Genomic DNA, 22,572 nt, shown 5'->3' with positions numbered 1-22,572 from the left:
TAGCCAACGTTAGCCAGTTACCTTGGGTGCTTGACTGCTGTTGTTAGGTCAGAACTCTCGGATCTACTTTTCGGCCAGAGCGTCCAGTGTGCGCTCAGAGAGCGAAACGCTCTGAATTTACGAACGGCCAGAGCACACTCTGGCACTCCAGATCTAATTTACGAACACACCCGTAGTATAAACCTGCCTTTAGGTTGTTTAGTACATAGCCTCAAAAGTGAGGTTACAAGTTTATCAACTTTCAAAGCAGAATTACTTTCCCATCGTTCCTCAACTGTAGTGTATGATATTCAATTTTCTAGCTCTGAGTCTCTACTTTTATCCAAAACACAATTTCACATATTGACATACATTATGCATGCAGTAGATACAGTATGCATACATACACATTGTCAAGTGATTTGCCATTGTAGAGGAAAAAAGGTAACACTGTCACACTAGCAAGAAACCAGCCATAGCATATAGTAGCCTACATTTTCCAGTTTCCTTGTTCATACATTGTTCTCTTAACTGATGAATGCATTATGCATTAATATATTGTTGATTCTCTTTGATTACGCCATGCTTTCATGCAGAAAGTAGCTATATACATCCTTCGCACAAGAAACAATATCCACCAAATGCATATTTCGTACAGCAATGTGTTTGTTTGCTTTGTCACATAGAGATGAAAATCTCTGTATCTGTCTCTGTGCTTTGTCATCTTTTTATGTTTTGTTGGCTTTCCTTTTGTCTATAGAGCTTTTGTCTGTGCATCTATGAGTCATACATAGGGCTGTGGCAGTCATGACATTTTGTCAGCCGGTTATTGTCAAGCAAAAAACTGCCAATCTCACAGTAATTGACCGTTAATTAACATAAACACCATTAGCATCTCCAGGCTCCACACATATAAGCCGCAACAAGGAACATCTACATTTTGAAACAGTTACGCTAGATTTATAGGTATTTGGCAACTTTAGTTGTAAATGATACAAACCTTAGAATGGCTTAGAAATCAAAAGATATATGGGCTGCATGATGTGACTATTGGCTATTGATGTTTTGAAAAGTCACAAAAAAAAGCTTGCGCTCTGTTTCTTACCTCAGGCTGCACACGCTGTTCTCTCATCAAGTGATCATATTTTCACTCATCAGACTATTCTCAGTTTAATCTTGTTTTTACTAATATGTACAATTCTTTTCGATTTAGAATGGCCCATTATCAAATGGGCAAGAACAGGGGCAAGACAAATAATACATGTCATCCGTATGCACTGGAATAGAGAATGGAGGCCATTTTCCCGCCGGAACGTTTTTCACTCATGTTGGGTAGGCTACTCCGGTAATTTCCCTGCGCCACAGGTGATATTCCGCCCGAACTCAGTATGCCACTGGCTCTCCATCCTTGTTCCTGTAGCTACCCAGTGCTTAATTTTGGAAAACAAGTGAAATCGGTAACATCAATGGTAACATGTTTTCACAACGAAACATATTTCAAAAAACTGTTGACAGCTCCTCTCTCTGCGCGCTGGAGAAAAGAATGAACGAGAGAGGGGAGGAGATGGAAACTCACAGTGGTGAGATATTCTGTGGCTAAAGGTAATGTGTCAGTCTATTAATTATGAAAATGTTAAAAATGAGCTATTACTAGGCTATTCAAAATAAAAAATAAATTCAATATAATTGTAGGCTAAATCTGAATTTGTTTAATTTAGGCTAGACCAATTATGCACCAAAGATATCTTAAATCAGTCATTTTTTAAATGTTTTTCTGCCATGTGTAGTAATATGTGGTAGGCTATTTATTGTATAATGGCACAATCATAATTTTAATTCAGGGGGGTTTTCGGGCTTGGGCTCATATTTAGGCTTATTCTTATGTATAAGCTCTAATATGCATATGAGTGTTTTGAATTAAACATCACCTTATAAAGTGCTGTCCATTTCGTTGTGTTAGGCTTTGAAACAACATCCACAATGACCATGTTTTCCACTCAGTTTCAACCTATTGTTTAACTACTTTCTTCAAATTGATCAATCACAGTGAGATGGGTTTTAAAAGCACATACTGTTTTAAAAGCACATGCCGACCGTATTATCTCCGAAGAGAATTTTCTTCGGTTATAGTCACGGCCGTGTATATCCCCCCTCAAGCCGATACCACGACGGCCCTCAAAGAATTTCACTGGACTTTATGCAAACTGGAAACCACATATCCTGAGGCTGCATTTATTGTATCCGGGGATTTTAACAAAGTAAATTTGAGGACTAGGCTGCCGAAGTTCTATCAACATATCGACTGTTGTACTCGAGCTGCTAAAATCCTCGACCATTGCTATTCGAACTTCTGGGATGGTTATAAGGCCCTCCCCCGCCCTCCTTTCGGCAAATCTGACCACAACCCCATTTTGCTCCTCCCTTCCTATAGGCAGAAACTCAAACAGGAAGTACCCGTGCTAAGGACTATTCAACGCTGGTCTGACCAATCGGAATCCACGCTTCAAGATTGTTTTGATCACGCGGACTGGGATATGTTCCGGGTAGCTTGAAAAAATAATTTTGACGAATACACTGAAATGGTGACTGAGTTTATCAGGAAGTGTATAGGTGATGTTGTGCCCACTGTGACTATTAAAAACCTACCCTAACCAGAAACCGTGGATAGATGGCAGCATTCGCGCAAAACTGAAAGCGCGAACCACCGCATTTAACCATGGCAAGGTGACGGAATATGGCAGAATACAAACAGTGTAGCTACTCACTCCGCAAGGCAATTAAACTGGCAAAACATCAGTATAGAGACAAAGTGGAGTCGCAATGCAACGGCTCAGACACGAGACATATGAGGCAGGGTCTATAGACAATCACGGACTACAAAAGGAATACCAGCCACGTCGCCGACACCAACGTCTTGCTTCCAGACAAGCTAAACACCTTCTTCGCCCACATTGAGGATAACACAGTGTCACAGACGACGCCCACTACCAAGGACTGTGGCCTCTCCTTCTCCGTGGCCGACGTGAGTAAGACATTTAAGCATGTTAACCCCCGGAAGGCTGCCGGCCCAGACGGCATCCCTAGCCGTGTCCTCAGAGCATGCGCAGACCAGCTGGCTGGTGTGTTTACGGACATATTCAATCTCTCCCTTTCCCAGTCTTCTGTTCCCACATGCTTCAAGATGGCCACCATTGTTCCTGTACCCAAGAAAGCAAAGGTAACTGAACTAAATGACTATCGCCCCGTAGCACTCACCTCTGTCATCATTAAGTGCTTTGAGAGACTAGTCAATGATCATATCACCTCTACCTTACCTGTCACCCTAGACCCACTTCAATTTGCTTACCGCCACAATAGATCCACAGACGATGCAATTGCCATCACACTGCACACTGCCCTATCCCATCTGGACAAGAGGAATACCTATGTAAGAATGCTGTTCATTGACTATAGCTCTGCATTCAACACCATAGTACCCTCCAAGCTCATCATTAAGCTCGAGGCCCTGGGTCTGAACCCCGCCCTGTGCAACTGGGTCCTGGACTTCCTGACGGGCCGCCCCCAGGTGGTGAAGGTAGGAAACAACATCTCCACTTCGCTGATCCTCAACACTGGGGCCCCACAAGGGTGCATGCTCAGCCCCCTCCTGTACTCCCTGTTCACTCATGACTGCTTGGCCAAGCACGCCTCCAACTCAATCATCAAGTTTGCAGACGACACAACGGTAGTAGGCTTGATTACCAACAATGACGAGACCGCCTACAGGGAGGAGGTGAGAGCTCTGGGAGTGTGGTGCCAGGAAAATAACCTCTCACTCAACGTCAACAAAACAAAGGAAATGATTGTGGACTTCAGGAAACAGCAGAGGGTGCACCCCCCTATCCACATCGACAGGACCGCAGTGGAGAAGGTGGAAAGCTTCAAATTCCTTGGCGTACACATCACTGACAAACTGAAATGGTCCACCCACGCAGACAGTGTGGTGAAGAAGGCGCAACAGAGCCTCTTCAACCTAAGGAGGCTGAAGATATTTGGCTTGGCACCTAAAACCCTCACAAACATTTACAGATGCACAATTGAGAGCATCCTGTCGGGCTTTATCACCGCCTGGTACGGCAACTGCACCGCCCGCAACCGCAGGGCTCTCCAGAGGGTGGTGCTGTCTGCCGAACGCATTACCGGGGCCAAACTACCCACCCTCCAAGACACCTACAGCATCCGATGTCACAGGAAGGCCAAAAAGATCATCAAGAACATCAACCACCCGAGCCACTGCTTGTTCACCCCGCTATCATCCAGAAGGCGTGGTCAGCACAGGTGCATCAAAGCTGGGACCGAGAGAATGAAAAACAGCTTCTATCTCAAGGCCATCAGACTGTTAAATAGCAATCACTAGCACATTAGAGGCTGCTGCTGCCTATTGAAATCACTGTCCACTTTAAGAAATGGAACACTAGTCACTTTAATAATGTTTACATATCTTGCACCACTCATCTCATATGTATATACTGTATTCTATTCTATAATATTCTACTGTATCTTAGTCCATGCCGCTCTGTCATTGCTTGTCCATATATGTATATATTCTTAAATTCCATTGCTTACTAGATTTGTGTGGATTGGGTATATGTTGTGAATTCTTAGATATTACTTGTTAGATATTACTGCACTGTAGAAGCACAAGCATTTCACTACACCCGCAATAACATCTGCTAAACACGTGTATGTGACAAATAACATTTGATTTGATTTGTTTTGATGATAAGTGTTTGATGTGATTTTTCCATTGCATTTGCATTGTTGTCAGAGTGTACCATGTACCTGAGTACCAGGTTATTAGAGACATTTAAATGTTTACATTTTCGTCATTTAGCAGATGCTCTAATCCAGAGCGATTTACAAATTGATGCATTCACCTTATGATAGCCAGTGGGACAACCACTTTACAATATATCAATTTTCTTCTTTTTCTTTTTGGGGGGGTAGAAGGATTACTTTTATCCTATCCCAGGTATTCCTTAAAGAGGTGGGGTTTCAAGTGTCTCCGGAAGGTGGTGAGTGACTCCGCTGTCCTGGCGTCGTGAGGGAGCTTGTTCCACCATTGGGGTGCCAGAGCAGCGAACAGTTTTGACTGGACTGAGCGGGAACTGTGCTTCCGCAGAGGTAGGGGGGCCAGTAGGCCAGAGATGGATGAACGCAATGCCCTCGTTTGGGTGTAGGGACTGATCAGAGCCTGAAGGTACGGAGGTGCCGTTCCCCTCACAGCTCCGTAGGCAAGCACCATGGTCTTGTAGCAGATGCAGCCTTCAACTGGAAGCCAGTGGAGTGTGTGGAGGAGCGGGGTGATCCTTGGTGATCCTTAGTGAGTTGGGTACTACTAGTCCAAAGTGCATAAAAGTAGATTACCATGACTCAACGGTCACGTAGAATTTGTGTGTGTGTGTGTGTGTGTGTGTGTGTGTGTGTGTGTGTGTGTGTGTGTGTGTGTGTGTGTATCTGCACCAGTGGAGGCTCCTCAGAAGAGGAAGGGGAGGACCATCCTCCTCAGTGAACTCATTAAAAAAAAAAAGTGAAATATTTTTAAAAAGTTATCCTTTTTAGATAAAACTATACAAAATATATTCAAAATGTCACGCGTAGATGCGAAAAGGAATACAACGAGCTGTTTGTATATTGTATGAAAGTGAACTGTTTGCATGTGATCAAGGGTGTATTCATTCATTCCGCCAATTCTGTTGAAAAACGTTTCTTAAATGTAAGCAAACAGAACGAAACGGGGATAAACATACCTGAATTTGTCCAATAAAAACTATTGTTTTCAACTGTTGGACTAATGATTACACTCTAGATCAGCTAGATGCAGGCAAGAGTGTGCAAGGTGGTATTGAATGTGTCATTGTCTGTCCATGTGTTAGTCTGTCACCTCAAATCTTTCTCTGGACCTGTGTGCACCTACGTTCTAGACTTTCATTCATAGGCTAGGTAGCAACCTCTTGATGATTATAGGGAAAATGTTAGTATCATGTAGTAGCCTAAACCTATCGATGTTACATTGAGCTGGGTGAATGGAATATGAATGACAGTCATCCAAAATGCTGTAATAGAAATTAGGCCATGCACATTAAAAAAAAAAAGGTCCTCCCTCATCTTAAACGGCACCGACCGCCACTGATCTGCACGAGTGTCTTTGTGTGTCTGTACAAGTGAATACTCTTGAACCGACATCCCCCCATACAGTTTGAGTCTATGGAGTTGTGCTGTCCTTTCTTGCTCAGTGGTGAGAGAGAAGATGAAGAGTGAATACAGTTAGTCAACTCAACAAATTAGTTGTTGTAATTACATTTGTTAGGAAACGGGGTAACTTATATTTTTCAAGTTGAAACAATTACACTGTTTTACAGTAGATTTGAATCGAGAGAGTAGTTAGTATGGTGAGGATTAAAAAGCGCAGAGTGCAGAGTTATCGACGTTACTCAGAGAGTCTGTTTGTAGACTGACAGTGGAGAGACCTTAGACAGGTGGTCTAAATCTGGTTCTTGCCTGGGAAGTAAGTAATTGGCCCTTCAGCTCAGCCCCCCACCACACACACACACAGTCACACACACAGTCTCACACACACACACAAAGTAAATATAATAATAATATAACATATGACATTTAGCAGACACTTTTATCCAAAGCGACTTACAGTCATGCGTGCATACATTTTACGTATGGGTGGCCTCGGGAATCTAACCCACAATCCTGGCGTTGCAAGTGCCATGTTCTACAAACTGAGCCAGAGTACAAACACACACACACAAACACACAGTCACACACAGTACAAGCACACACACACACAATACAAGCACACAAACACACAGTCACACACAGTACCAACACACACACACATACACACAGTACACAAACACCCCTCGCTCTCAGTCCGTCACCAGCAGCAGGCCTCCACAGCTCTGGCATATAATCGATCCTGTGATGACCCTGTGTAGGTCAGTGTGATGGCATTGACACAACTCTCCTGTCCTCCCCGCTGACACATGCCATCAGTCAGGTCTAGGGTTGAATGGCCCGGTTACCAGGATTTACCGCCCAAAACCACTCCCTTTTCCCGGGATAAATGACTGTAAGAAACCGGTAAATTATAACAGCATGTTGTGAAATGGAACTGTTAAATTATATGTGATGTCTAAATCTGGCTTCTCTACAGCCTGTTCATGATGAATCATCAACGCTCAGGGTGGGGACAGACAGCCTATCTCAGTATGGTACGCAGTTCACAATGCATGTAGACCTATCATCTCATCATGGTAACTTTTTTTCTTGTGACAGGTAGGCCTGCATTTGCTGCAGCATAGTCTATGCTACAGTAATATGAAGACTGAATGCGAGTCTAATTTACACATCTCCATCTGGCTTTTGGGGGTCACCTTATTTTTTTATTGTAAAGATTTGTATTTATTTATTGCAGCTGCAGAGTTTTAAAACAGCCTATTACTAGAATATCATTGCTTTAAATCAGTGCACGCGCAAGCACTCTCTCACAGTCTTTCTCTCTCTCCATCAACTCCATTCAAATTGCATCCAAAATAGATAATCCAGTTCTACATCGATAAAAGCCCTATATATAGATGTCCTAGCCTACCTCAGGTAATCAATTCAATGCAGTAGTAGCCTTATATTTAGCTAATTAATGATGGGTTATGCATAATAAGCTTCTTATTTATAGCCTCGGTCTCTTGCGCAATACGCACGCACCTGTGCTCCCTCTCCTTCTAAAAAAAAAACGCTCCTTAGCTCTTGGAGTCTCATGCAGGAAAAACTAGACTAGAATAGCTTGCTGGACATACTTTTTTTAGCATTTCTTATACCAATAGACTTCAAAAAGGGACGCAAGCTCTTGTTTGCTGAATGTTAAATACTGCAGCCAATAGAACGGGTAGTTTGAAAGAAGAGCGAACGCGCGATGGCGGTAGGCTATGGCAGTTATTTATTCAGACCAATAACCATTCAATCTTCCTGAAGAGAAGTGAAAGTCTTCTGCATTTAATTCTAGTCCTATATTATTCAAGAATGTCATTAGAATGATGAGGATAAAGGAAACTGAACGTATTTAATTTAACTGTTGAAAGAGAGGAAGGAATGAAGCAACAACACAGAGAGAAATAGGAAGGAGGTTAATAACATTAGGGGAAATATTGTAAAAGGTATACATGCGTCAGCCTACTTACGAATTGTACAAATAGGCCCTATTATATTTCAAAATGAAAATCTAATTTGCTAGCATATACTTGTAACTTTGTAGGCCGCATGTGCTGCACCAGAATTGCATGTTCTCTCCCTACTTTATTATGGTTTGAACGATGTGCGTAATTACAGTCCAGTAATACAGTTCACACTCAAAAAGATGAGCCTACTGGAGCTAGTTTCATTTATTTATCCAAGAGAGCATATAGCTAGCTACATCTATGGGCTTTTATGTTGTGCGTAATGTGCAGTAGCCTACATCATATACAGTGGGGAGAACAAGTATTTGATACACTGCCGATTTTGCAGGTTTTCCTACTTACAAAGCATGTAGAGGTCTGTATCATAGGTACACTTCAACTGTGAGAGACGGAATCTAAAACAAAAATCCAGAAAATCACATTGTATGATTTTTAAGTAATTAATTTGCATTTTATTGCATGACATAAGTATTTGATACATCAGAAAAGCAGAATTTAGTATTTGGTACAGAAACCTTTGTTTGCAATTACAGAGATCATACGTTTCCTGTAGGTCTTGACCAGGTTTGCACACACTGCAGCAGGGATTTTGGCCCACTCCTCCATACAGACCTTCTCCAGATCCTTCAGGTTTCGCGGCTGTCGCTGGGCAATACGGACTTTCAGCTCCCTCCAATGATTTTCTATTTGGTTCCGGTCTGGAGACTGGCTAGGCCACTCCAGGACCTTGAGATGCTTCTTACGGAGCCACTCCTTAGTTGCCCCGGCTGTGTGTTTCGGGTCGTTGTCATGCTGGAAGACCCAGCCACGACCCATCTTCAATGCTCTTACTGAGGGAAGGGGGTTGTTGGCCAAGATCTCGCAATACATGGCCCCATCCATCCTCCCCTCAATACGGTGCAGTCGTCCTGTCCCCTTTGCACAAAAGCATCCCCAAAGAATGATGTTTCCACCTCCATGCTTAACGGTTGGTGTTACGAACCCCATGGCTTTAAATGTCTAGGGTGGATGGACAAGAGACCCGTAACATAATTCATGCAAATTAGAATCGTGACATGAAACAGTGAGAACAAAAACTACACGACAACCATAAACTACCGTCAAACATAAAATGTTTATTTTTGAACACACGGTAAAGGTTTGGGAAAAAGGGCTGAGCAGGACCCAATAAATGAAACCGTAGTGTAAAAAAAACCTAAACTGATCTTGCCTGCCTCAACAACCACTAAGCTACTGCTAATCATACAAAAATACAGTGGGTGGTCCGCTCAGGTCTAACTAGTGTTTTTAGACAGTTTTCTTCCTACGGGTAATGTATGCCCAAGGGCAACTTGCTTAAATTCCCCTTTTCCCAGAAACACACAACAAAGTTCCCAAACAGAGTAACCAGCAAATGAGTGAGTACACAAAACACAGGACACCACAGTATCCATACTCACATACGGAAATAGTCTCTAACAACAAACACAACTGACCGGCTTTTAAACAATGGGATGTGTGATTGAAAAACCAGAAACAGGTGGTGCAATGCAGAGGAATGTCCACTGATCTGCAATCAGCAGACACCCCAACGACCACCAATCAGGAACATACAGGACACCTGTGAATAGGGCAGAAGGAGAGGAAAAACACAAAAAGACACAGGATACCTGTATCCGTAACAGTTGGGATGGTGTTCTTGGGGTTGTACTCATCCTTCTTCTTCCTCCAAACACGGTGAGTGGAGTTTAGACCAAAAAGCTATATTTTTGTCTCATCAGACCACATGACCTTCTCCCATTCCTCCTCTGGATCATCCAGATGGTCATTGGCAAACTTCAGACGGGTCTGGACATGCGCTGGCTTGAGCAGGGGGACCTTGCGTGAGCTGCAGGATTTTAATCCATGACGGCGTAGTGTGTTACAAATGGTTTTCTTTGAGACTGTGGTCCCAGCGCTCTTCAGGTCATTGACCAGGTCCTGCCGTGTAGTTCTGGGCTGATCCCTCACCTTCCTCATGATCATTGATGCCCCACGAGGTGAGATCTTGCATGGAGCCCCAGACCGAGGGTGATTGACCGTCATCTTGAACTTCTTCCATTTTCTAATCATTGCGCCAACAGTTGTTGCCTTCTCACCAAGCTGCTTGCCTATTGTCCTGTAGCCCATCCCAGCCTTGTGCAGGTCTACAATTTTATCCCTGATGTCCTTACACAGCTCTCTGGTCTTGGCCATTGTGGAGAGGTTGGAGTCTGTTTGATTGAGTGTGTGGACAGGTGTCTTTTATACAGGTAACGAGTTCAAACAGGTGCAGTTAATACAGGTAATGAGTGGAGAACAGGAGGGCTTCTTAAAGAAAAACTAACAGGTCTGTGAGAGCTGGAATTCTTACTGGTTGGTAGGTGATCAAATACTTATGTCATGCAATAAAATGCAAATTAATTACTTAAAAACCATACAATGTGATTTTCTGGATTTTTGTTTTAGATTCCGTCTCTCACAATTGAAGTGTACCTATGATAAAAATTACAGACCTCTACATGCTTTGTAAGTAGGAAAACCTGCAAAATCGGCAGTGTATCAAATACTTGTTCTCCCCACTGTATGTATTGGATAACGGCACAATCATTTGGCCTTTTTTGGGCTTGGGCTCATTAAATGTCATTAATGTAGGGTTCATAAAATGTATTTAATGTATGGCTCATCAGGATCAGGTAGCATCAGGCTTGAATTTTTTATCAACGCTCTAATCAAATCCAGACTTAGGACTATTTATATGCTTTATAATGCTTTTGAATGACACTTCCAGTTTTGGCGAGAAATACCGGGTTACCCGGGAGAAAAGCTATTTATTCTTGGGATGGAACATTTGTAAAATATTCAACCCTAGTCAGGTCGCTCCCCTCTCGTAATCTCCATCATAGGCAGGCCAGGGTCGTTAGGCCAGTGTCTGTCTGTCTGAGTGTGTGCGTACGTGGAGCTAAGCTCCAGACAGAAAAGTGATGTTTAGGTTTACAGTTGCGGCTGTGAGTGTGATTGCCAGAGAGACATGCGAGAGTCAACCCTGAAATTAAGGAAGGGGACTGATGGTGGTGTGTGGTGGAATTTGTATTGTATTAGGATCCCCATTGGCTGTTGCAAAAGCAGCAGCTACTCTTCCTGGGGTCCACACAAAACATGACATAATAGACAATAGCTCAAAAAAAAAAAAAAAAAAAAAAGGACAGAACTACTTAAATTAAAAACATTTTTATTTTTTTACAAAAGGCATACGTAGCCTACATATCAATACATACACACAAACTATCTAGGTCAAATAGGGGAGAGGCGTTGTGCCGTGAGGTGTTGCTTTATCTGTTTTTTGAAACCAGGTTTGCTGTTTATTTGAGCAATATGAGATGGAACAGAGTTCCATGTAATAATGGCTCTATATAATACTGTACGCTTTCTTGAATTTGTTCTGGATTTGGGGACTGTGAAAAGACCCCTGGTGGCATGTCTGATGGGGTAAGTGTGTGTGTCAGAGCTGTGTGTATGTTGACTAAGCAAACAATTAGGGATTTTCAACACAATGTGGTATGTGTGGGTAGGAAGTGGTTATTAGGCAGGCAGCAGGTGCATGCTTTACAATCTTCCCTAAATAGATACAGTATGTAAACACTACAGTAATAGACCTTACTACCAGTAGGTTTCCCAGATATGTGAAGAGGAAAAACTGAACATATGCCATTGAGGGCTATTACTTAGACAACCAACACAAGGGCAATTGACATAACCAGTAATTAGCATTAATGTATGCCTTTGTTAGCCTTATTCATTTGCAATACGTTATTTTATAATGCTAAAAACATATCCCCTCATACAGTTGATCGTTTATTTACTTTTCCTTTATCATGCCAAACTCAGTCAGATATTGTCCCTTAGAAGTCAGGGTAAGAAGTGGTTGACCTCTTGAGAGGAGGAGAGATTCTTCATGGCTCTTCTGACACTGCAGCCATCAGAAAGCAGTAACCTTCAGTATTAAGATGATCCCAGGGCAACTACTGTGAAGCCATCTGGATCCCCCATTACCTCTGGTACATACAAATTAGCAGACACTCTGTGTTTGTGTGTGTGTTCTAGTAAGGAATGGCAAGGTTCTCATTGTTATGTGGAGTATCAGTCACCCCCCGTGGAGCAGCCCAATAGCCCTGCATTTATTTAGATTTCTTGTAGGTGCCTAGTGCTATCGAGCAGTAACACAATATTGAGTACTTGTTTTTGAAATAGTTCATGAGAAATTAAGCACAGTGTCATTATACAGTCTAGATGCAACATTACATGTATCATTACATGAATGTATTTAAAATGTAGCCTGCGCTGTAGTTACTGTAGTTCTCACAAGCAACATCTCTAATGTCCATGTGATGTCTTGAACATCTGCTATGGTGACTAATTATGTTTTCTGATGTATTCATCCATCTCTTGGGTGTCTACTTCCCTCCCCCAAAAAATATGTGTTATTTTATGATGGATTATCAACACAATGTGAAAGACATTTCACATTGTTCTGTCTTCTGTGCATCCCTTGACTGATGTCAAACTGTCTAGTGACTCAGTCCCCTGTAATGAATCATGTTTTCTGTTTGACTGGTTTTCAGTTCTGCTCAAATACATTGTATTCGGAAAGTATTCAGACCCCTTGACTTTTTCCACATTTTGTTACATTACAGCCTTATTCTAAAATGGATTAAACAACTTTTTTCCCTCATCAATCTACACACAGTAGTACCCAATAATGACAAAGCAAAAACAGGTTTGTAGAAATTGTTGCTAATTTATTAAAAATAAAAAACACATACCTTATTTACATACAGTGAGGAGAACAACTATTTGATACACTGCCGATTTTGCAGGTTTTCCTACTTACAAAGCATGTAGAGGTCTGTAATTTTTATCATAGGTACACTTCAACTGTGAGAGACGGAATCTAAAACAAAAATCCAGAAAATCACATTGTATGATTTTTAAGTAATTAATTTGCATTTTATTGCATGACATAAGTATTTGATCACCTAACAACCAGTAAGAATTCCGGCTCTCACAGACCTGTTCGTTTTTCTTTAAGAAGCCCTCCTGTTCTCCACTCATTACCTGTATTAACTGCACCTGTTTGAACTCGTTACCTGTATAAAAGACAACTGTCCACACACTCAATCAAACAGACTCCAACCTCTCCACAATGGCCAAGACCAGAGAGCTGTGTAAGGACATCAGGGATAAAATTGTAGACCTGCACAAGGCTGGGATGGGCTACAGGACAATAGGCAAGCAGCTTGGTGAGAAGGCAACAACTGTTGGCGCAATGATTAGAAAATGGAAAAAGTTCAAGATGACGGTCAATCACCCTCGGTCTGGTGCTCCATGCAAGATCTCACCTTGTGGGACATCAATGATCATGAGGAAGGTGAGGGATCAGCCCAGAACTACACGGCAGGACCTGGTCAATGACCTGAAGAGAGCTGGGACCACAGTCTCAAAGAAAACCATTAGTAACACACTACGCCGTCATGGATTAAAATCCTGCAGCGCACGCAAGGTCCCCCTGCTCAAGCCAGCGCATGTCCAGGCCCGTCTGAAGTTTGCCAATGACCATCTGGATGATCCAGAGGAGGAATGGGAGAAGGTCATGTGGTCTGATGAGACAAAAATATAGCTTTTTGGTCTAAACTCCACTCGCCGTGTTTGGAGGAAGAAGAAGGATGAGTACAACCCCAAGAACACCATCCCAACCGTGAAGCATGGAGGTGGAAACATCATTATTTGGGGATGCTTTTCTGCAAAGGGGCAGGACGACTGCACCGTATTGAGGGGAGGATGGATGGGGCCATGTATCGCGAGATCTTGACCAACAACCTCCTTCCCTCAGTAAGAGCATTGAAGATGGGTCGTGGCTGGGTTTTCCAGCATGACAACGACCTGAAACACACAGCCAGGGCAACTAAGGAGTGGCTCCGTAAGAAGCATCTCAAGGTCCTGGAGTGGCCTAGCCAGTCTCCAGACCTGAACCCAATAGAACATCTTTGGAGGGAGCTGAAAGTCCGTATTGCCCAGCGACAGCCGCGAAACCTGAAGGATCTGGAGAAGGTCTGTATGGAGGAGTGGGCCAAAATCCCTGCTGCAGTGTGTGCAAACCTGGTCAAGACCTACAGGAAACGTATGATCTCTGTAATTGCAAACAAAGGTTTCTGTACCAAATATTAAGTTCTGCTTTTCTGATGTATCAAATACTTATGTAATGCAATAAAATGCAAATTAATTACTTAAAAATCATACAATGTGATTTTCGGATTTTTGTTTTAGATTCCGTCTCTCACAGTTGAAGTGTACCTATGAGACAAATTACAGACCTCTACATGCTTTGTAAGTAGGAAAATCTGCAAAATCGGCAGTGTATCAAATACTTGTTCTCCCCACTGTAAGTATTTAGACCCTTTGCTATGAGATTTGAAATTGAGCTCAGGTACATCCTGTTTCCATTGATCATCCTTGAGATATTTCTACAACATGATTGGAGTCCACCTGTGGTTAATTCAATTGATTGGACATGATTTGGAAAGGCACACACCTGTCTATATAAGGTCCCACAGTTGACAGTGCATGTCGGAGCAAAAACCAAGCCATGAGGTAGAAGGAATTGTCTGTAGAGCGCCGAGACAGGATTGTGTCGAGACACAGATCTGGGGAAGGGTAGCAAAAACGTTCTGCAGCATTGAAGGTCCCCAAGAACACAGTGGCCTCCATCATTCTTAAATGGAAGAAGTTTGGAACCACCAAGAGAACCTTCCAGAAGGACAACCATCTCTGCAGCACTCCAGCAATCAGGCCTTTTTGGTAAAGTGGCCAGACGGAAGCCACTCCTCAGTAAAAGGCATGGTGGAGCATGGTGGTGGCAGCATCATGCTGTGGGGATTATTTTCAGCGGCAGGGACTGGGAGACTAGTCAGGATTGAGGGAAAGATGAACGGAGCAAAGTACAGAGAAATCCCTGATGAAAACCTGCTCCAGAGCGCTCAGGACCTCAGACTGGGGCCAAGGTTCACCTTCCAACAGGACAACGACCCTAAGCACAAAGCCAAGACAATGCAGGAGTGGCTTCAGGACAAGTCACTGAATGTCCTTGAGTGGCCCAGCCAGAGCCCAGACTTGAACCCGATCGCACATCTCTGGAGAGACCTGAAAATAGCTGTGCAGCGACGCTCCCCATCCAACCCGACAGTGCTTGAGGATATGCAGAGAAGAATGAGAGAAACTCCCCAATACAGGTGTGCCAAGCTTGTAGCGTCATACCCAAGAAGACTTGAGGCTGTAATCGCTGTCAAAGGCGCTTCAACAAAGTACTTAGTAAAGGGTCTGAGTACTTATGTAAATGTGATGCTGCCACCACCATGCTTCACCATAGGGATGGTGCCAGGTTTCCTCCAGATGTGATGCTTGGCATTCAGGCCAAAGAGTTGAATCTTGGTTTCATCAGACCACAGAATCTTGTTTCTCATGCTCTGATAGTCTTTAGGTGCCTTTTGGCAAACTCCAAGTGGACTGTCGTCCTTTTACTGAGGAGTGGCTTCCGTCTGGCCACTCTACCATAAAGGCCTGATTGGTGGAGTGCTGCAGAGATGGTTGTCCTTCTGGAAGGTTCTCCCATCTCCACAGAGGAACTCTGGAGCTCTGTCAGAGTGACCATCGGCTTCTTTGTCACCTCCCTGACCAAGGCCCTTCTCCCCTGATTGCTCAGTTTGGCCGGGCGGCCATCTCTAGGAAGAGTCTTGGTGGTTCCAAACTTCTTCCATTTAAGAGTGATTGAGGCCACTGTGTTCTTGGGGACCTTCAATGCTGCAGACATTTTTTGGTACCCTTCCCCAGATCTGTGCCTCGACACAATCCTATCTCGGAGCTCTACGGACAATTCCTTCGACCTCATGGCTTGGTTTTTGCTCTGACATGTACTGTCAACTGTGGGACCTTACATAGACAGGTGTGTGCCTTTCCAAATCATGTCCAATCAATTGAATTTACCACAGGTGGACTCCAATTAAGTTGTAGAAACATCTCAAGGATGATCAATGGAAACAGGATGCACCTGCGTTCAATTTCGAGTCTCATAGCAAAGGATATAAATACTTATGTAAATAAGGTATCTTTTTTTAAATACATTTGCAAACATTTCTAAAAACCTGTTTTCGCTTTGTCATTATGGGGTATTGTGTGTAGATTGCTTATTTATTTAATCAATTTTAGAATAAGGCTGTAACGTAACAAAATATGGAAAAAGTCAAGGGGTCTGAATACTTTCCGAAGGCACTGTAAATTTTGTGATGACAAAGCATATTTTTGGCATCCCCACTCCCCAGTCCTGTAACAATTCCTGTCCTATTATGCGTAGTCACATTTCCCAGTCTAAAGAATATCACTTGGCAACGCACACAAACACAGACACACACCTTGCCTCTATCAAAAACCTAATCTTGGGATAAAATGGACTCTTCTCCTATAGCACCATCGGTAATCAACACCATCTCTCTTGATAACTATTTCAGCTCGGCTGGAGAAACTTGTTACCAGCAAAGGACTTTTTGTAATATGTAATGTAGGATTCTCTCTCTCTCTTGCTCTCTCTCTCTTTCTCTCTCTCTCTCTTTCTCTCTCTTTCTCTCTCTCTCTTTCTCTCTATTTCTCTCTCTTTCTCTCTCTCTCTTTCTATCTCTCTCTCTTTCTATCTCTCTCTCTTTCTCTCTCTCTCTTTCTCTCTCTTTCTCTCTCTCTCTCTCTCTCTCTCTATCTCTCTCTCTTTCTATCTCTCTCTCTTTCTATCTCTCTCTCTTTCTCTCTCTTTCTCTCTCTTTCTCTCTCTCTCTCTCTCTCTCTCTCTCTCTCTCTCTCTCTCTCTCTCTCTCTCTCTCTCTCTCTCTTTCTTTTTCTCTCTCTCTCTAGGTGCAAAGTTGATGGTTGCTCCAATGTGGCCCATTCAAAAGGTATGATTATTGTATCAGATCAGATTACATTAAACTCACTGAGCCTCTGTTAGCTCAGTTCACTCAAAATAATGTAATGGCACCATCTTGTGGATTCCTGAGAAACAAGCACTATATCCATCTTCTGTAAAGTTGAGCTTCTGTTAACAATTGTTCCATGTGCTCTGTGTGCCACAGGAGCAGTCCTTTGACAGTGCAGTCGTTATGGGCATCGACCTGGGTGGAGGTTTCCATGGAGCACCAGGGGTAGAGATGTCCTCTTACCCCAGCCTCCCTATTCCTAGCCCCAGACAACCTCCAGCCTTCCAGTGGCTGCCCCACCCAGCCACCCCAACCTCTGCGAACCAGCAGGCTGAGAGCACCAGGCAACCGCTCACCAAACGCCACAGGAAGCTGCTGTTAAAGAGCGGGTCTGTAACCCCTAGTGGTGTCCGCTCTGGTGAGGAGGACCGTCGGCTACAGGGCCTGGCGCAAACCCAGGCATCCCGCCGCCAACTGCTGAGGGAGGTCTGTGCCAAATACCAGCCGGGCATCACCAAGCGCCCCGTGTCCCGCCGGCAGGTGTCCCGCGTCTACGTGGAGGACAGGTGTTGTAACTCTAGTGGTTAATTTCATTGAGAATTACCTACAGATATTATTAACAGTACATGTAAATACAGTACATGACTTACATGTATAATTGTATTTCATTGCAATTCATGTTCAGGGCTGATCTAGAGGTCCCCCCGTCCATGTAATTTAATTCATTGTGATCTAAAAGGCAGAGCTGATCCGAAATCAGGATTCCTACTCTCAGATGCTAGATACATACAGGATACAGCCCCAGATAACTATTAATATATTTCTGTTGTATTGGTTAATTAATAATAGGTCAGGCCTGCTGTACTGTGAGGTGCCCAAAGCTGGCTGCTCCAACTGGAAGCGGGTGCTGATGGTCCTGGGCGGCAGCGCCACCTCCACGCACGTCATCGCCCACGACAATGCCCACTACGCCAACCAGCTCCGCCGACTAGACGCCTACGACCAGGCGGGCGTGGCCAAGCGCCTCCGCTCCTACACCAAGGTCCTCTTCGTACGGGAGCCCTTCGAGAGGCTTGTGTCGGCCTTCCGCGACAAGTTCGAGAGCCCGAACTCGTACTACCACCCGGTGTTCGGCCGGCCCATCATCTCCCGGTACCGGGCCAATGCCTCGCGCACCGCCCTAAGGACCGGCGCTGGGGTCACCTTCAGAGAGTTTGTCCAGTACCTGTTAGATGTGAGACGGCCCGTGGGCATGGACATCCACTGGGAGCCGGTCAGCCAGCTCTGCAGCCCCTGCCTGCTGCACTATGATTTCATCGGGAAGTTCGAGAGCCTGAAGGAGGAGGCCAACTTCCTGCTACAGAGCATCGGGGCGCCTAGCAACCTAACTTTCCCTGACTTTAAAGACAGGAACCCAAAGGCAGAAAGGACTTCCTCCACCATCACCCAGAGATACTTTGAGCAATTGAACTCCACAGAGAGACAGAGGGCCTATGACTTTTATTACATGGATTATCTGATGTTTAACTACCCCAAGCCCTTTAAAGACCTGTACTGAGGTACTGGCTGGATTGCCAGGTTGAGATTAATATGAACACTACGGAAGAGATTATTATCCTGTGGGACTTGAATAAGCACTACAGGCACATTCATGTGAAGGATTATTTTTACGGGTCTTATTTACAAATGGCTAAAATTATGATTTCATGTGATTACTTTGGGCATAGGTTGTAGGCCTACAGGTTTTTGTTATAAAGCTTTGTATAGTGTGTCAAATGCATTTTTTATTGATTGGCAGACCAGTGACTTCTATGAAGTGACCTTGGGTTAAGAATGAATGATCTGTTAATTGTGTAATTCTTACAGCATTGTTATGTGAAGGTATACTTTTTGGTCATCTTCAATCATGTGTATTCTTATTCTGCAGTAAGTTTATGAAAAGAAGGGAAAGAGAGAAGCTAGATACAGTTGAAGTCGGAGGTTTACATACACTTAGGTTGGAGTCATTAAAACTCATTTTTCAACCACTCCACACATTTCTTGTTAACAAACTACAGTTTTGGCAAGTCGGTTAGGACATCTACTTTGTGCATGACACAAGTCATTTTTCCAACAATTGTTTAAAGACAGATTATTTCACTTATAATTCACTGTATCACAATTCCAGTGGGTCAGATGTTTACATACACTAAGTTGACTGTGCCTTTAAACAGCTTGGAAAATTCCAGAAAATGATGTCATGGCTTTAGAAGCTTCTGATAGGCTAATTGACATCATTTGAGTCAATTGGAGGTGTACCTGTGGATGTATTTCAAGGCCTACCTTCAAACTCAGTGCCTCTTTGCTTGACATCATGGGAATATCAAAAGAAATCAGCCAAGACCTCAGAAAAAAATTGTACACCTCCACAAGTCTGGTTCATCCTTGGGAGCAATTTCCAAATGCCTGAAGGTACCACGTTCATCTGTACAAACAATAGTACGCAAGTATAAACACCATGAGACCACACAGCCGTCATACCACTCAGGAAGGAGACACGTTCTGTCTCCTAGAGATGAATGTATTTTGGTGCGAAAAGTGCAAATCAATCCCAGAACAGCAAAGGACCTTGAGAAGATGCTGGAGGAAACAGGTACAAAAGTATCTACAGTAAAACGAGTCCTATATCGACATAACCTGAAAGGCAGCTCAGCAAGGAAGAAGCCACTGCTCCAAAACCGCCATAAAAAAGCCAGACTACGGTTTGCAACTGCACATGGGGACAAAGATCGTACTTTTTGGAGAAACGTCCTCTGGTCTGATGAAACAAAAATATAACTGTTTGGCCATAATGACCATTGTTATGTTTGGAGGAAAAAGGGGGTTGCTTGCAAGCCGAAGAACACCATCCCAACCGTGAAGCACGGGTGAGGCAACATCATGCTGTGGGGGTGCTTTGCTGCAGGAGGGACTGGTGTACTTCACAAAATAGATGGCATCATGAGGAAGGAAAATTATGTGGATTTATTGAAGCAACATCTCAAGACATCAGTTAAAGCTTGGTCGCAAATGGGTCTTCCAAATGGACAATGACCCCAAGCATACTTCCAAAGTTGTGGCAAAATGGCTTAAGGACAACAAAGTCAAAGTATTGGAGTGGCCATTACAAGGCCCTGACCTCAATCCTATAGAAAATGTGTGGGCAGAACTGAAAATGCGTGTGCGAGCAAGGAGGCCTGCAAACCGGACTCAGTTACACCAGCTCTGTCAGGAGGATTGGGCCAAAATTCACCCAACTTATTGTGGGAAGCTTGTGGAAGGCTACCCGAAACATTTGACCCAAGTTAAACAATTTAAAGGCAATGCTACCAAATACTAATTGAGTGTATGTAAACTTCTGACCCACTGTGAATTTGATGAAAGAAATAAAAGCTGAAATAAATCATTCTCTCTACTATTATTCTGACATTTCACATTCTTAAAATAAAGTGGTGATCCTAACTGACCTAAAACAGGGAATTTTTACTAGGATTAAATGTCAGGAATTGTGAAAAACTGAGTTTAAATGTATTTGGCTAAGGTGTATGTAAACTTCCGACTTCAACTGTATACTCTCCCAAAGCAAAGACTAGTGTTTGTAGATACTGTAACAGATTTCACAGCTACTGTCTACTGATGAGAAATAGCACACATTTCTTAGACAATTTGAATATAATTAAATTTGATTTAAAAAACCACACTTGCTCTTGGGGTATTTATGTATTTTACATACAGTACATGAAATAGACTTGTTACAGTATATTACTCAAATACAGAAACACATGAAATAAGGGACAGGAAAAATATATAAACGCAGGTTTCTTAAACTATGGGTCTGGACCCAAAGTGGGCCTTGGGCATGTGAGAGGTAGGTCGCGAGTTATGAGAATGAATCTATAATCACACACTATTTCTTCTTAATTTGGGTCGTTGGAGGGCATTTTGGGTCATGGGAAGACAGTCAATTAATCATTTGGGTCTCGAGCTGAAAAAGACTCCCTGAATAGAGGAGTAAATAGTGCAATTACATTTACATTTTAGTCATTTAGCAGACACTCTTATCCAGAGCGACTTACAGTTAGTGAGTGCATACATTTTTCATACTGGCCCCCCGTGGGAAACGAACTCACAACCCTGGTGTTGCAAGCGCTATGCTCTACCAACTGAGCTACACGGGGCCCCGTGTAGCTCAGTTGGTATGTTGTTTCATTGCATATAGCCTTCCAGATCTATCTGATGGTAAATTATCTTTGAATCTGTTGGCAATTTATATTGAAACAGATATGATTTAGGTTTTGGGTAATTATATGGGCCTCATGTTACAATACAAATGATTACACTGTAAAGAGTGAACGTACAATTGTTCTACATGTCTGTGCAGAAGTGTTCCATCTACAAACATGATTTTATATCCTATCCTTAACACTGCCAATTTACATGTTCATTTTCATTTGTTTGGGTTTTCAAGCGCCGTTACTATGAATAAATGTTTAGTAATTAAATAAAAACATGTATCTGTTTTTCCTGGTCTGGTTTTAGGAAAAGTGACAAATGTTAAAATTTCCTCCACTTCAAATTACAAATTTGACACTTTATTTATCTAATCCGAGTGGCGCAGCGGTCTAAGGCACTGCATCGCAGTGCTTGAGGCGTCCCTACAGACCCCCTGGTTCGATTCCAGGCTGTATCACAACTGGCCGTGATTGGGAGTCCCATAGGGCGGCGCACAATTGGCCCAGCGTCATCTGGGTTTGGCTGGTGTAGGCCGTCATTGTAAATAAGAATTTGTTCTTAACTGAATTGCCTAGTTAAATAAAGGTAAAAAAAAAAAAAGATTTGTCATGTCTCATTCCCCTGGCCTGTGGGCCACTCTTAGCCCCCCTCCCCCTTTGTCTCTCATCAGGCCGGGGCCCCCAGGCACAGTGTCAGGAAGGGAGCAGGGGTGGGGCACTCTTACCCCCGATTCAGAGGACTCATCAGAACCATAGATGGACACAGTTTGGCCAATTGAGACAAACATTGGCACATGGATGCTAATTAATTGGTTTCACTCTTCTGAACAGTAATAGATCTATGTACCACATCGAAAGTTTTTCATTATTCCTTGTCTGAGTCAGTGTAAGGTTATCAACTAAGTTTGAAGGTTCAGGGTTATAATTTAACTTAATTATCATTAAAACTGTTGGTGGTATGTTGCGAATCTGCCTTAGATCAGAGCATAGGAAATTAGATTAGATATTTATACTGAACAAAAATATAAACGCAATATGCAACAATTTCAAAGATTTTGCTGAGTTACAGTTCATATAAGGAAATCAGTCAATTGAAATAAATGAATT

At 43.1% G+C, this 22,572-nt stretch overlaps 1 protein-coding gene across 1 annotated transcript in view; it reads left to right on the top strand.

Moving 5' to 3' along the window:
• Positions 1-19,232, top strand: part of LOC121576883 (carbohydrate sulfotransferase 8-like) — an 82,759-nt gene extending 63,527 nt beyond the window's left edge. Inside the window, exons 3-5 of the mRNA XM_041890430.2 lie at positions 17,154-17,194; positions 17,372-17,781; positions 18,065-19,232. Of these exons, the coding sequence (XP_041746364.2) occupies positions 17,154-17,194; positions 17,372-17,781; positions 18,065-18,773 (1,160 nt within the window). The 3' untranslated portion in view covers positions 18,774-19,232. The remainder of the gene's footprint in view (positions 1-17,153; positions 17,195-17,371; positions 17,782-18,064) is intronic.
• Positions 19,233-22,572: the final 3,340 nt, after the last annotated feature.

The sequence above is a fragment of the Coregonus clupeaformis genome, unplaced genomic scaffold (assembly GCF_020615455.1).
Source record: "Coregonus clupeaformis isolate EN_2021a unplaced genomic scaffold, ASM2061545v1 scaf0038, whole genome shotgun sequence".
Classification (NCBI taxonomy): domain Eukaryota; kingdom Metazoa; phylum Chordata; class Actinopteri; order Salmoniformes; family Salmonidae; genus Coregonus; species Coregonus clupeaformis.
This window is presented reverse-complemented; position numbering and strand designations above follow the sequence as displayed.